Source organism: Anguilla rostrata, chromosome 1, assembly GCF_018555375.3.
Source record: "Anguilla rostrata isolate EN2019 chromosome 1, ASM1855537v3, whole genome shotgun sequence".
NCBI lineage: Eukaryota > Metazoa > Chordata > Actinopteri > Anguilliformes > Anguillidae > Anguilla > Anguilla rostrata.
The window spans coordinates 13,036,714-13,052,997 of NC_057933.1; the positions used below are offsets into that span (position 1 = coordinate 13,036,714).

Here is a 16,284-nt window from a genome sequence, read left to right on the forward strand (position 1 = left end):
TATAGTCCGTTGTGTTTTCCATACCATGCCATCTGTCATTTAGTTATTCTTTCCATGCCAGTCAGAAATTTTTACCTTCATCTCTACTCTCTGTCAATCCACAAGCCCCTGTGAAAAAATAAAGTATTTTATAGTTCTGGCATGCATACACAATGGGGAAACTCATGGTTGATTGTCTAAATTGTCTCACTCACAATAGGTTGGAGAGCTGTATACCACTATAAAACTGTACAGACAGAAATAATGGCAGTAAGGCCATTTAAAGTCAAATGTGTCTTCATAAAAGTTTAAGTCTATAAGTAGAGTAACAGCCCATTCCCCGTTGCTGCAGACGGTACTGTCACACACCTTTGCCCCTGACAATGACAAAGTCAGCACAAAACAGCTAGGCCAGTATCACAGTCCACGGACAGGGACTTTATATCAGTTATTTTGAACTTACTGCAAAATTCAGTGCTTTCCCTGCTACGCTGAAGGGGAAGAAAGGACAGTGTGGTAGAAAGAAACAAACATCCTGAATGCCTCAATGGAACTAATGATGCAACTAATGATGAAACCATACAACAACAAAAAACATTATACAATTAGAACTGTGCTGCACTTGACACAAGAACACTTGTGAAGATGATTGAGAATTCTCGCTTCTTGAATGAGCCTTTCAACAGGCTTTAATCTCTGAGCAAAAGTTTTGATTTTCACTTCCTTCCATAAAGTGTAACAGGGAAATGCAAAATCCATACTTCAGTCTCTGTTCATTTTCACATTAGAAGACAAAAGTACATACTGTCAAGCAGCAGATGTGCCAGATGATAGCCTTTATCAGGGACTAAAAGAATGCAATCAAATGTGAAAGTATTTCTGGTTCCTCGGTTAATGCAGTTTATTTTTGCGATCATTTTAGTACAACACTTGCCTTTTCATTAGCATGGTTCAAATAACAAAAGACATAAATTAGTTAACATTGTGCCTTTCGGTGTGAGATGAAAATTAGTTTGCTGCTGTAAGCTTTTCAAGGTTAAACACTCCCCTCTTCTGGATTTCTGTTGAACTACTCCTCAAATATTAACAACCAGGAGGCATCCTAGGCTAAGCTCACATTACAGGCCTTAATGCTCAATTCAGATTTTTTGCTCAAATTCAATCTTTTTGCATCGACTGTGCACACTCATGCCTGTAACCAATATCTAACATAGGTGTGAACAGACCTTTACCCTAACTCACAAGCGAGCATTAACTAAAAATGTACTATTTGTGAAACAGTCCATCATGGAAACAAACAAAAAGGAGGTGCAATCCTTGATCAAGATTATTTGCGCCGGAGGTCGGATGACAATTTATCGGCTGTTGAGGATGAGGGAGAGAAGGCGGAGGAAGGCCACAGCAGTGAATACGACAGTGATCTAGACCTGCGCAGTGAAATGTGACATTTAAAAAAGCAAATGAATTCCAATCTGGCAGTTCTCATAGTGGTCGCATGGCCACAGTTCGGACATGTACCCAATCTAGGACCACATATGGAAGTCCCAAATCTTATATGAAAAGATCAGATTTTTGTGTTCACACAGCACAGAAAAAGATTGATCTGTGTCAGGTAGGCAAAAAATCCAATTTGGGCCACCGTAATCTGAATTGTTGGTTGGTGCAGGTGCAGGCTCTGGATGAATGTACACCCCTACAAGCTCATGGATTGTGTTGATGCAAGGTGTGCTACAGCTGCTCACCATGGATGGACATACTGCGGAGAACCGCAATTTTAGAACAGAATACTGGTCAACTGTGAGTCCTTTGAGCACTGAGCCAATCAGGGAACAGGAAGGTAAAATTTAAAGTTTAATGTAAATAAACACTGGTACATACAGCCATACAATTTATTCCATTTTCTATCCAATGGATGGAAATTCACATTAAATATTATTTTCCAAAGTCAGTAAAGTAAAATTTCAGGGCTTAAATACAGACACTCAAACATGAACAGATGTATTGTAATATATTTTAAATAATATGGTTTTAGAGATTAGTTTATCTTGACATTAATAATAAAAATTTTAAAGGCAATTTTATGTTTAGTTTTCATATCAAAAATATACATTCACATTTAGATTTCCAAGTCATTTTGCCAGTCTTACAAATCAAAATATTAACATCCAACAGAAAATAGGTTTTTTGACTTAATAACAATAAAGCAATGATTGATAGCAGCATTAAATATCTCTTCCCCAAACCCCCCCCTCCCCCCACCCCCCGCCAAATTTCATGTTAACGCAAAACACTAGCATCATTTCATAAGATGTTAGTGAAATCTTATAGTACTTATTCATTCATCTCGGACATGCACTGTAGTTTAACAGAATGCTTACCGCTTCAGTATTTCATGAATAAATGTCAAAGATTTCAAAAAGCACATCAGTCATCCACATCAAATTCTTAATTTGTGTGACTGTTTTACAATAAATGGAAATTCATATACAACATATTACAAAACAGTGCCATTAAAGACTGATATGTGTTCTGCTAAAATTGTGAAGTTGAAACAATACACTGGACTAGCTGAAGAAAGACAACTGAAGTACAAGATTCTCCAAGCACTTAATGTACAAAGACACACATATATGCATATGAAGACTGGCACAAACTTACTGATTAGCTTCCTTCTGTCAAACAAACTCCATGACCGCCTTTGCGAAGGTGGATGGACTCTGCTATTAACTGTCCCACTATCTGTTGATGGACTGCGCTATTAACGGCCAATAATTATTGTATTTTTGGCCATTTTGAATAATTCCACAAGGTTTACCAAAGATGTTGATTTTTTTTTAAACATTTTCATGAAAACATATCAAATGAGTGCAACAGGCAATTTTGGGTAGATGTTACATGTTTTTACTGTATGAGGACAGACAATATTCATACCTTTGACATGTACAGTACTGACCACCACACAAAAAAGCAGAGCTCAGTTCTTGCTGCAGTGCCTGCAACCACTCTGATTCTGCGTCTCTCAACATTCTTTTTCAAGACTTTCCAAACTGCTGTACCTGATATACCCAGCTCCGGTGCTGTCCTTCTAAACGAATGCTTCTGTCCTCTCAACTTACAGATTCGTTGTTTTTCAGACATAGTTAGTCCTCATGTTGGTGTATGCCTTCTGGCTCGAAACATAAACTCCACAGAAGTACACAAATCCTAAAATCAAGACTCGAATAGCCTTCTAAATTAATGTTTCTGTCCTCTCAGCTTACAGATTAGTTGTTTTTCAGACATAGTTAGTCTTCATGTTGGTGTATGCCTTCTGGCTCGAAATGCAATCTCCAAAGAAGTACACAAAGCCTAAATACTAGACACTCGCTGTTCTTTCATGTGTGAACATTCCATGCCAAATCAAACACCTGAGCAACAGTTAACACCTGTCGGTCATCTGTTAACTTACTTTTCACAGCTGAAAATGGGGGGGACACACAAAAATAGCGGTTTGTGTAAAATGGTAATAAAACATATGCATGTAAATGCCATGAAATAAAAGGTGATTGTAGGTACTTCCGTCACATTTTCATCTTTTGAACTACAATCCAAATGCCTTTAGTACATAACAAAAGCTAATTTCTCTCTAACATTCCCATACTTTTGGAGGGTACTATAGTAGATGATTGGCTGCATTAACTGAAATCTCGAACTACAGCAGATCTGGAGACAAATTGAACTGGATTGCTTTGTCCGGTGACTTTTTCTTGGAACAAATGTTTCATTATGTTTTACAGATTTTGTATTTTTACCAGCTTAATTGGGACATATTAGACAATGCAAGTGATAAAGCATTTAATAAAACTTAAAACAAAAAAGTGGGGACCATCAACACATCTTACTGTTGCTTTGTGATGTAAAGGTGGAGCGATCCTGCAGGTAGATGAACACCTGTTTTGTGTTCTTCCTCTGCTGCTTCACATGGCAGTCACTGCTGCTCTTAGCAGACACATACTGGCCACGGAAGTACTGAGCTTGTTGCTTGCAGAATCCAAACTTGCTGAGCAGGATGATGACATCGCCATGGAAGGCCTTGGTAAAGATTGCGTAGAGGAAAGGGTTGGCACAGGAATTGAGAGGATAAAGGAGGACCAGTAGAATCTTGGAGTTGGAGACCGTGATGAGGGGCTTGTAAAGCACAGCTGACAATACAAAGAAGGAGATGGGTGCCATGCAGAGGAAATCTGTGAAGATAAGGATGGCCATACGTTTGGCAATAACGGTATCATCGCTTCTGTAGCTGCAGTGAGGGTTCTGCACCATGCAGTAGATCCTGATGTAGCATGTGCAAATGACCATAAACGCAAAAATGTTGAGGGACAGGATGGAAACAATGTAGACCTTGGCTAATGTAGAGTTGGTGTCCATGGGCAGGCAGATGCTGACCTTCTGGTAGCTGCTGATGCCCACCAAGGGTAGCAGGGCCAGCAGGAAGCAAAAGATCCAGCCTCCCAACATAACAAAGGAAACATGGAGGAGTCGTAGCCTGCAGTCCAAACGCATTGCAAAAGTGATGGTATACCAGCGCTCCACTGTTATGACAGTCAGTGTGTACACAGACAACTCACTAGCAAAGACTGTCAAGAAGCCAGCTAAGCTGCAACCTGGGCTCATCTGCCAGTCTATGGCATAGTTATAGTACTCAGACCTTGTATAGAGGTCAACTGAAGCGATAATAATGAGATATATCCCCATGCACAGGTCTGCAAAGGCCAAATTACACATTAAGAAGCGTGAGACAGATAACTTATAGTGGCTGGTGAACAGGATGAGCAAGACGAACAGGTTCCCCAGGATGGTCACTAGGCTTATGAACCAAACAGATACACGCAGGAAGCTGTAGCCTGTGATGTCCTCACAGGGGTTGAATGCATCTGGGACAGGAGAGCAGGTAACATATTTGGTCTCCTCACACATTGTGTAGTCATAGATGCTGTCAAAGTACTGGCTGGGGTCTTCTTGCATGGCCTGCAGGGTATCCCCAAAACCCAGGTTTTTTACCCAACTTTGGTAATGCAGGTCGCCATGGAAATCATAGTCCTCCTTGAATACATTCTTCATATTTTCAGCATCGCTCTCTCTGTAGTTTTGGGAGATAACTTTATAATCACTCACTGAGTCCTTCTGATATTGGTTGGAGCTGGTTAGGTTGCAAATGGCATATTCAAAATATCTGTAGAATTATAAAAACAAATCATCTGTTGGTAACATGTTTTAAGTCTATACATAAAAAAATCCCAGTGTGAACTATGGTGTGAAGATTTATCTTCACATTTTGAACAATAATTTTATCAGAAAATCAGCAAACTGTATATGATGTGTATGTGTGTGCGCATAATATGAAAAAACACACAGGCTGCAATAATAAATGTATGTCAAATTTAGTACATTTTTTGTGATTAATAATTAAGTTCTGCCAAATATCTCCCTAAGCGTGTGCATTTGTTTCCCCCAACTGATTCCCGTTCACCCAATATTCCACTAGCAGGGCTTCCCGGTACTAGTCCTGCAGTAGGTATTCAATGATCAATCAGCCACTGCGTTTTGACAAATACGGTTGGCCATCAGGGCCAAAATATGCAAGAAAATATGCGTCTCCTGACATTCAAAATATTTTGACTAGCATAGCCAATGAGGATGCCTGTTTCATGCATATAAGACATAACAGGCTATAAATCCCAATATGTCTGCTTATTATGGAACGTCATCAATGACAAAACCTCATTTGATTTCCCATCATGGTTTTTACCTATTGGCAAGGCAAAAATTGCCGTGTCAAGAAGGAAAGACTGCATGTCTGTAGAATTATTGACCTGTTGACATGACAAGGGAAAACAGCTCATATTTAGACAAAATGAATTTCAGGAAGGACAACTCACGTATTAAGATTAAATATATTAATGAATATGAAAGTCATTATTTTTGGTTTGGCGCTGATTGGATCTGCTCTATGTACGACTGTGCACTAACCTGTCAAACAGGGATCATGATCCATATCCCCTACTAAACGGAAGAAACACAAAAACCCCCAGTACCTACAAGCAGATTCAGACAACAGGTAGAAGCTGGGGAGGTGGAGGATGAGCACAATTATCTGCATGCAAAAAGCAGCGCAGGCAATGAGCAACACCTGAGACGTCCGACTGTCGGTTTAAAAAAGGTGCTCCATTAGTGATGTTTTCAAGTTGAGAATGAGAACATGTGGTGATGTGTGTATGTGATTGGTTGAGTATGAGAACATGTGGTTTCTGAGGCTGACCAGTGGTTGGCTGCAGCAAGAGTTTCCTGACCAAACTCGCTCTGTGCATTTCAAGCATGTCACTCATGAATGTGTCAACACGTCTATTTTTGACGCGTTAAAATTTAACATGTCGATGCCTTTATTTTTGACATATTATAATCTGGCGTGTTGAGGAGATTAAGATGCATAGAAAGCCAAGCATAACTATGTATATCTTAATTTGCAATTAATCTAAATGTCCAGCCTTTATCTTCTATCCCAGTGTTGTTGTTCCCTCTGTTTTATTGAGTTTACTGTGACATCGATATCCTCTTTCTTAATGCCTGCTTAGGGCATCTACCTTTTCATTCTCGGTAATCCCAATATGAGCAGACACTCAAATGAACAAGAGCAGGTTCATTAAAATTACTTGATGCTCTCTTTACAACCATACAGAGTGAATGCAGTTGAGTACAGTTTAGTGCCCAAAAAATGCAGTTATGTATAACTACATATGCTTTGTCGGGCACATTATGACCCATATATAGTGTTGGACCACATGGGGATGGTTGTCATCTTTTCACTCTTGTGGATCCAAAAATATCCTTTTTATTCACATATGATGTTGGGATAAGGGATAACATAACTTTGTGTAGATAACATTAAACAGAATTTGCAGTATATCTATCTATCAACAACTGTATGTGAGAAACATTTGTTCTATTAACTGGTGGTAATAAGCTGAGAAGACATTCTAGCTAACAGGAACATTACCAAGAATGGTAATGTTCGCTAGCTTTAGTATTTTTAGTGGTAACTGTTTAATGGAAAGTGATAGTCAGACATAGGACAATTATGAATGTTGGACTATTCCAAGTGTTTTGAATCTCATTTTTTTAAAGACAGTTCTGCTTCAGAGGCAATACTAGCTAGGCAAAAAGTATCTTCAGTTAGTTAACTTTCGAAAAAATTGAGAATTTGCCCAATAAGTGACAATGAGCTTTGATAATGCAGATACACCATTTTGGCCATCTTGAGACTGTCAATTTGAACATCTCCAGACATGCAAAATAAACATCTGGAGACAAATTTTCTTGCACATTTTTTGAGCTGATGGCCATCCATGACATGTCATTTACAATAGCTTCCCCTCCAGGTTTTCCCTGTAGTTTTAATGCTGCTTGCTTTACAAAAATGCAAAGACAATTACAGTGACTTCAAATAAATTATTGAGCACATATAAATACCAAAAAAAAATTTTTTATCAAATACCTAGTTGCCATTATTTTTTGGAACCCATTTTTATCCATGATCATCATTTTGTCCTGTGATTGGAATCACAAACCACTCAGCATTCTTTTTCAAACATTTCTTAAGTATAGCCTAAACAATAAACAGTCTTTCAGTCTCCAACACTGAGTATGGCTCTGCAGTATTTGGGAGTTGAATTAGTCTAGAGTGGCCACTCAAGGCTTCAGGTGCTTGAGCAAAGAAATGGCATGACCGTGAGAAACAGTCTTCTGCCCCCTTACTCACCCTTTCTTTTTCTTTAAGTCCTTAAATCCACAGCAATGACTTGGGTAGGTGACATCTACTTTCAATAGATGTTGAAAGGTCATTACTGGCGGTAGTTTCTTCAGGGTCCATGTGTTTCTTGCCATGAGTTCCTGGAGGGACTCCAGACCAATTGTTGGTAAAGAGGTCACGTGTGAATGGGAAACATCGCTGCCCAACAAAAGTTAATCAAATTAATTGGGGACAGTGGGAGAGCACTTCCAAGAGCATAGGCTACTTTGCCAATACTAATGTCAGCGTGATATTAAAGCTTAATGCAACCCCAAGTCCCCGTTATGAGGTTATCAACATTGTTAATTTGCGTTGCCATGTGGATGAATTAGTATTAAATATTTACTGCTGGATTTTGCTTCTGAATGATAAAAATATTGACTGCAGTTAGCATATACACATTTAACTAAATTGTGAAATGCACTGGAAATGACATTGCATGTGTGTAGCATTTAGTTGTAATTCTCAAGTAATAAGTAATTATTAAGGCTCTATTTTCCAGAATCAATGTTGCAGAGTGCACGGGCACAGTCAATGGCATGCTTTGTGAGTACATATATTCTACCATTTCACATGCAAACCCCACATAATATAATTTCATGACCAGGGGGTGGGTATTATTCACATTTTGAACAATACCCCTGCTATAAATCAATACTTCTCATACCTTCTTTAAAAGACCAAGCAAACGACAGCATTAAAGAATGTCTTTTTTATTGCAAAGTCATGTCCCATTGTTTGAATAATTCTGGGCAAAATACAGCCACAATTTAGACAGGTTCACTTTTGGCATTTTGACTGAGTTTAATGACTAGGCTAATGACTAGGCTGAGTGAACTTTAGTACAGATGGCATCAAAATTAAGCGCCAAAATCTGTGATTCAGTCCAGTAGGTAACATTACCGGTCATATGGGAACCGGTGCCTGTTTTTGGTATCTTTGGTTATTGGCATCTGTTTTTGATATCAAACCCTATTCATGATTCAGATGGGTACATAACTGCAAGGTAGGCCCTAAAACCTCAGACTACTATTCGCCCAGCACCGTGGATTCTTCTGCGGGGCTGCAGCACCAACTTTAAACAGGCAGCAAATTATATCAGAATTTTCAATACATATGTTTAGGAAAAGTCACAAAGGGGGAGCCATTGACTATGGATTTCGTTTTGTTTCGTTATTGATTTTCTTAAAGTGACAACAGTCAAATTTTCTACTGTTAAATACTTTATTAATTAAGCATAAGCAGCTACCAAGCTAGCTACCTTTTTTCATCTTACCATGAAGAGAATGTACGGAGCCCCCCTCAGCTTAGTCTTTGTGAAACGCGTGGGTATACATTTCCTGATTCTCAGAATAAAATACACTGGGGGCGCGGGTACAAAGAAAGATGTCGAGGGCATGCCCAGATCTCCCTGGAGTTTCATAAGACCGTCTGTCAAATGGTAGTAGTAAAGTGCACATTTGTTTATGGCTCTCTGTGTGTGATGCCAACTTGATTGTGTAAATCTGTACTCTCGGTTTAGAAATCTGTGTGCACGGTTTATACACCGAACGGGTTATAAACCCACGGTTTATAAACTTTACGAATCCTAATTCGAGGGCGCGGTTTACAAATCCGTGTGCATGGATTCATAATTCAAGAGCGCAGATTATGAATCCGAGAGCACGGTTTATAAATCGTATGCACAGATTTCCAAACCGAGAGTACAGATTTACACGGATTTATGGGTCTTTTTTTCTCAGCTGACCCCAGGGGGGCTCCGTAATAATGTGATCAGATAAGATTTGTTCAGATAAAGCATAAAAACGGGACAAATCAATACTTGTTCAAGCATATTATAAAATTTCCATCGGTATGAAACTCTAGACTGGTCAATTATGTAGTTATGAACTAATAGGAATTTGTAATGATTATTAATGTTAGTGTAGTGAGGATTAAGTAAAATATGTTTCATTCCTGAATACAGTGTTTTTAACAGCTGATGCCCTCGTTTTAACATCCAGCACTCTGAATACTGAACACAAGTGGATCACCAGTTACAACCCCTCACTTGTTCAACATGTAAAGTAAATTTTATTAATTTAATTTTTCTTAATATTATCAAATATTTATTAAATCACCAAATTTGTGGATAGGCAGAACATCCTGGTGGATCAACCCTTTATCAAAATGTACAACTCACAACAAGAGATGTATTAATTCACAATAAGGATGCTATGTCTAATATAAAGATGACGTTTGACTACCATAAAAAAGACAATTAGTGTTGCAGACATATATTTACAGTCACAAAAAAATTAATGAAACAAAGTTCAAAAACCAAAAGACAGCAGAAATTCCAAGATGCAGGACTCAGATTCCCACTTTCAACTAAAAAAAAAGCACCCCCCTCACCCTCTTGACCAGAGCATACTTAATTAATGATGCAGGGGGATTCAATCATATATTATTATTGGTTAAGGCATATTCATAATACAACACATCTTTTTAAGGTTGTAAGGAAATTGACTCTCACCTATTAAGCATTATGGTGGCATTATGGACTTGTTTATGAGCTACTATGTGGTGACACAAGATAGCAATAATTAAACCAAGTTCAACCCAAAATCAGCAGTGACACTCGCACGTCCACTTTATTTTGGTATGGCCTGCCCGGGAAATCCAGCATATTGCCTTTTTGTGTATTAACCCATTTTTAAGGTGTATGAGTATTCTTCCTCCTGCAGAACCAAAAGCAGCATGTCTATAGAACACCTGCTTAAATTAGCACATATACCTATGGCAATGCAGCAGATATTCTCATATAACACAGTTAGGCAGGAGTCAATCATTACAATATGTATTTGAAATAACTGGTGTTATCTTTGTGGTATCATTTCTCACAGTATAGAAAAAATGCAAAGACCTTTCTTTGCTCCACTGTTTATTTCTGTGAGTCAGGTGCCATGGTATCCATTCTCATTATTCCTTATGTCATAATGTTACAATAAACCCAATTTCACTGGTGCACTTTTGGCCATGTTGAGTTAGCTGAAGCTTACAAGGAAGTTACGCAAGTAAAGATGGTCACAAACACAGCAGAGACCCAAGCCATGTTGTGCTACACCTGAATCCAGCTCAGTTTTGGCACAGCACATAAAGCCTTTGAATCTGTGTTCTCTTATGAAATTGAGGATGTACAGAATGAAGATTCTTATCTGCCAACTACTCACAGAAGCAATGGTCCATTCATTACGCCGGCAAACCCCATCTCATCAATTCTGTTCAAGAGCTCATTTCTGTGGAGGTAGCTGGGGTGAAACACAAGATGAAACACACAATGTAAAAACCATTTACAGTCAGGTCTAAAATTATTGAAAACCTTAATGGAAAAAAGCTGTATAAAATGAACTAGAGATAATGAGTTAGTTTCATCTTAAACTTCAGGAAAACTATATGCTTTTATTCAAAAAGCATTAGACTTTTAAAAAGTTGTTTTATTGAGTAACACTATTTTTTTCTTAAAAACATAGGTATCTAAATCATTGACCTCCCTAATTTTTTACAATGAAATGAAAGGGAGACAAAGAGGAACCAAATGATAACCGCTCAAAAACTGCAGAGTTTAGTTGCATCTTGGGATCAATAAGTCTCAAATTCAACCATAAAATGTCACCTCCATACCAACAGGCTCTTTGGAAGAGTTGGATGAAGAAAGCCCTTCCCTTCCACACTACACTCAGGCCTTTACATTCACAATCATTACTCTCGTAATTATATAGTGCCTACCCCTCTTCTTCTTCTCTGATTTCTTCCCTGGGGTTTCTGACCTTTCCCTCACCCTGAGTTCACTGACCGCAGCAGCCCTGTTCTTCTTCTGGTCTAACCCATGCCATGACACAACCTGAAGGCTGAGAGGCATCACCCCAACTGAACTGTATATAATGCATCTCTTAGCATAGACTTTCTATTCTCAGACTGTTACCTACCCAACCCATTTTATAAACGGCTCTAATAGATCCCTCATTTCATTTGTTGCCATAAGCACATTTGCTGTGAAAAGAGGAATTTACACAAGGAAAAGCACCTCGTATGCACTGTCAAATATGGTGGTGGATCAATAATGGTTTGGGACGGTTCGGGGAGATTTGGGATGGTGGTCCAGGGGTTCTTGCTCAAAGATCAATGGAATAATGAATTCTACCAAGTGCGAGGGAATTTTAGCCAAATATATGTTTGTCTCTGCCTGGAGGCCGAGACCTGGCTTTAGGTGGACCTTGCAACATATTATTGACCCTAAGCATACCTCAAAATCAACACATAAATAATTCTGTGATAAAAATCTGTGTTTTTCAATAGCCATGTCAGTCTCTGGACATAAACTCTATGGAAAACCTGTGACATGATTTGAAGAAGGCAGTTCATAAGCCAAAATCTAAGGATATCAAGGATCCTGAAAGACACTGAATGGAAGAATCCTTCCAAATATTTTCTCCAGCCTTATCAAACATTTTACAAAAAGGCTGAGTATTGTTATCCTTGATAGGGGAGTTACTAGGTACTAAAAATAGGTACTATTTTTTGTAAACGAATATATAGTTTGAAACCACTGGTATTTTGTTTAATTATATTCAATCATGAAAAAAGTTCAATATCGTCCACATATGTAAAAAGTCCAATATATTTCAGTATTGATGTTATTTGTTTTCCACGATTTTTGTGCATCCTTGTAGAAGGTGCCAATAATTCTAGATGTGATTGTGTAAGGAATCCACATGGAATCTATTTACCATAAAACCCATGTGTCTATCTGTTGTGACATTACAAAATGTGGCTGGAAGCCCACCAGGATGATGCATCATTTGCCTTAGCATCAACTTGGGGTGAGATGAGTTTAGTTGGAATGGCACCTAATTCAGCACCTTATTCAAATAATAATAAAACCCATATCAGTGACAAATGCAGTTGCAAATGCAAAAATCAGTGTGAGGGTCTCTTGAAACAAGATCACATGAAAAAATGGTTCTTTGGCTAAGGCTTTCCAGCACATTTTCAGTGCAACATAGATATCATAAACACACAGCACTATCTCTGACATTGACATCTGAGAGAGAAAGAGAGAGACAGAGAGAATCAAGTAACACAATACATACACAGCTTTCAGTTTCGTCCCATTGAAGGCATACGGCTTGATTTCAGTAAAACCATTGCTGTACAACATCCTGTAAAATATTAAAAAAATATTTTAAATATTTTATTTAACTACACCGAGGTAACAGATATGAAACATCATTGTACATGCAGTACAAACCGATTATTTCTGGAAACATACAGCTAATTTAAATACTTCTTTTATTTCCAACATTGTTCTTTAAAATATAGTATCACAAAAAAGATACAGTATTGTGAAAGTGGTTACTGCTTACCACATTAAAACAGAAGCAGTCTTAAATAAACCACCAGCAAGACTTAAGACAGCTGAGCCCTAGATATCCCAAAACCCAACTGAGCAAGTTGTAATAGCGGCCTAGTACGCTGCAATACTGTATCTCTTGCTGTGCTTTCAAATTAATTTATTGAGATAATTACTTAATTTTCAGACACCTCTTTCCTTTGTCAAAGTCTTGGAATGAATATAAAAGGTCCTCTTATAAAAACCCTTATTAGTTCCATGATTGGTGATTAACCAATGACATCAATTTTCATAATTCACCATTATTTATGGTACTGTACAAAAGTCAGAGACCACGCTTTCTTTTATGAACTTTCCAGTGAAAACAGCCATTAAATGTAAGTTATCTATTTTTAAGTGTCAGAAAATAATGCAGCAAACATATATTTAACACAAAATTACACAATACTTCCACAATAATGTACAATATCAAATCTTTCAGTATTTGTGCATTGTGCCTTTATTATAGCTTCCATTCTTTTCAGGATATTTTCTTTGTGTTTTTAAAGATATCTGCAGCCATTTTCCATGCTCCTTGTAAATACCTCCAAAGTTCAGTCTTAGAAATTTGTTGCTTATCCTGCTTCTCTCGATCCAAGTAATACCAAACACATTCAATGATATCAAGGTCTGGACTGTGGGGTGGCCAGGCCATTGAACACCAGCAACTTGATCATCTTATCAGTTTGTTTGGGGTCATTATCTCGCTCTAGAAAGAATTTACTCTAGTATACCCAAAAGCACATCCGACAACCCTGAGGCACTTGTAAAGGACTTGTAAACAAAACTCAAACTCCCTAAAGACACCATAAACAAAATAGTACAGAGAGTACTACAGTACAGAGAACAAAGTACATTGGATCGGTGACAGCTTAAACAAAACAACCCAGTCTATTATTGAACAAGCACGAATCCGCAATAGCTGCGACCGCACACGTGCATGCATCCATGTGTGCATACATCCACACACCCTCACACAAACACATGACCTCTTCTTTGGCTCATGACCAACTTTTCCAAAAAATCTTGTGCAAATCTGTTAATCCATTCGGGAGTTATGCTCATTAGATCCGTGAAACCAATGGATTTTTTAATGGTTTTTGAATATTTTATGACCATGCGCATATTGATTGTGAAAGTCCCAAAATAAGCAACTCGCCATACGCTGGGCTTTCAAGTTGGCTCAAGCACTTGAAAATCTATGATGAAAATGCCACTGCTTGCCACGTGACATGCACTGGCCAAAAAATAGAGTGCTTATTAGCAACAGGATAATTTCAGAGCTCTTATGTTTGTCATTACTACATTTCAGTTAGAAAAATTCACATATTTACATAAAATATAGTAATGAACATGCAATGTAATTATTTTTGGTTTGGCGCTTAATGGATCTGCTTTAAATACACCTGTGGACGCACCAGCATGCACTAACCTATCAAACAGGGATCATGACACATATCCCCTACTTAACAGGAGAAATACCAAACCCTGCCAGTACCTACATGTACAAGTAGATCCAAACAACATGTGGAAGCTGGGGTGGTGGAGGGTGAGGTGAGTTTTAAAGCTCTTGTTGTTCTCTTTTAGAGGCTTTTTCCACATGGACATCTAATCATACAAATAACAAAATCAGAGTCTCAAGCAGTCAGTGATTGGTACCTTTTACTAGTGAGAGGTAAAGAGAAGTTAATAATAGCCTAATTATTGCACTTGCCACAAAGTCCACAAAAAGCCATTAAAGCATTTAGGTAGCATAGCTCACTCAAAACTCTGTGAGAGAAGAGGTTTGTTTATATGTTACATATTGCCATGTACTGAATGGTCATGGTTGTTTTTTTTTTGGGAAACAGGCTTAAATGAAGCAAGCCATTTATACCATTTACATTACTAATTTAAATGCCTTAATATTCATGATTTTGGTGGAAATAAAGTGCCACAAATTCAATTATCTTGGTAAAAAGGCAAAAATTAAGTTGTTCTCCTTTAGATTGAATTGAAACACAGAGAGCCACATAATGTAAAACAGGTAAAACTATACATGTCCTGAATCCTACACTCCTCGGCCGCAAGTGTGAAATGCAGAACTACTAAATCTAAGAAGCAAAATGTAAACAGTATACCCTGGTGTCCTTTAGTGTCTCCAAATCTATACAAAATGGCTAAATTGTGCATTACTATAAATAATAAAATAATCATATATTTCACTACAAATAAACAGTTTTGACTCATGAAGGTCACTTTTGCATCATTTTCAAGTAGGAATTATTATATTTACATCAGTATAGTGGTTTGACATAAGGGGTCCAAAACCCTATCCAAAACCTGTTTTTTGTCCATTATAAAACATATACATTTGCCCCTTATGATGGTTCAACATAAAACATTGATATCGAATTGAAAAATAATGCAAAAGCATTGTGACACAATGTTGTACACATATCAAAATATATAATCATTCACTTTACTTTTCGCTGAAAAGCCAAACCGATGTTCTTTCTTTCTTGTCTTCTCTCTTGCTTGGTTCAATTTCTTTTTGGTCCAAATCTTTTCTTTTCTTGCTTTTTTTTATCAGTATAAGCCGTTGTAGACAATTTTGACAGATTTTCTTTTCTTTGTCATTCTTCTTGTAGTAATATTACTTGTCAAGAATATCTCAACCTGTAGTTTTGGAAACTCTTATTTGTGTAGCCCCAGCTTGCCTGCTGTGGAAGCACTGTGAACACCACAACAGGACTGCCAGGCAGGTAGGGAAGCCTCCTTGCAGAGAACTATCCTGATTAATCGTTTAGATTCAGGTCTGGTGAAATTTGGAGTGGCTGATTTCAGAGCCTGGGGTAGTCAGATCTTTTAATTTATTGGTGTCTTTCTGGATGTGAAGGAAATTTAACCAAATATAACAAACAAACTTAGGCTATGTTTACACCACCTGGTAAAAGTGAGTGAATCAATTCCGATTGTTTGCTCACGTGGGATTGATCGGATATGTACTATGAATGTGCACACAGGAAAATATCACATGGAACTGGATATTTTTAGATCCTTTTTAGAC

General features: G+C 37.8%; 1 protein-coding gene across 4 annotated transcripts in view; it reads right to left on the reverse strand.

Moving 5' to 3' along the window:
• Positions 1 to 1,827: 1,827 nt before the first annotated feature.
• LOC135248317 (thyrotropin receptor-like) overlaps positions 1,828 to 16,284 on the reverse strand; it is a 42,779-nt gene continuing 28,322 nt past the window's right edge. For all 4 annotated transcript variants that reach the window (XM_064322844.1, XM_064322834.1, XM_064322825.1 and 1 more), the window contains 4 exons: positions 12,937 to 13,005; positions 11,017 to 11,094; positions 7,775 to 7,963; positions 1,828 to 5,191 (listed from right to left, as the gene is read on the reverse strand). In XM_064322844.1, coding sequence (XP_064178914.1) covers positions 3,847 to 5,191; positions 7,775 to 7,963; positions 11,017 to 11,094; positions 12,937 to 13,005 — 1,681 coding nt within the window. In that variant the 3' untranslated portion in view covers positions 1,828 to 3,846. The remainder of the gene's footprint in view (positions 5,192 to 7,774; positions 7,964 to 11,016; positions 11,095 to 12,936; positions 13,006 to 16,284) is intronic.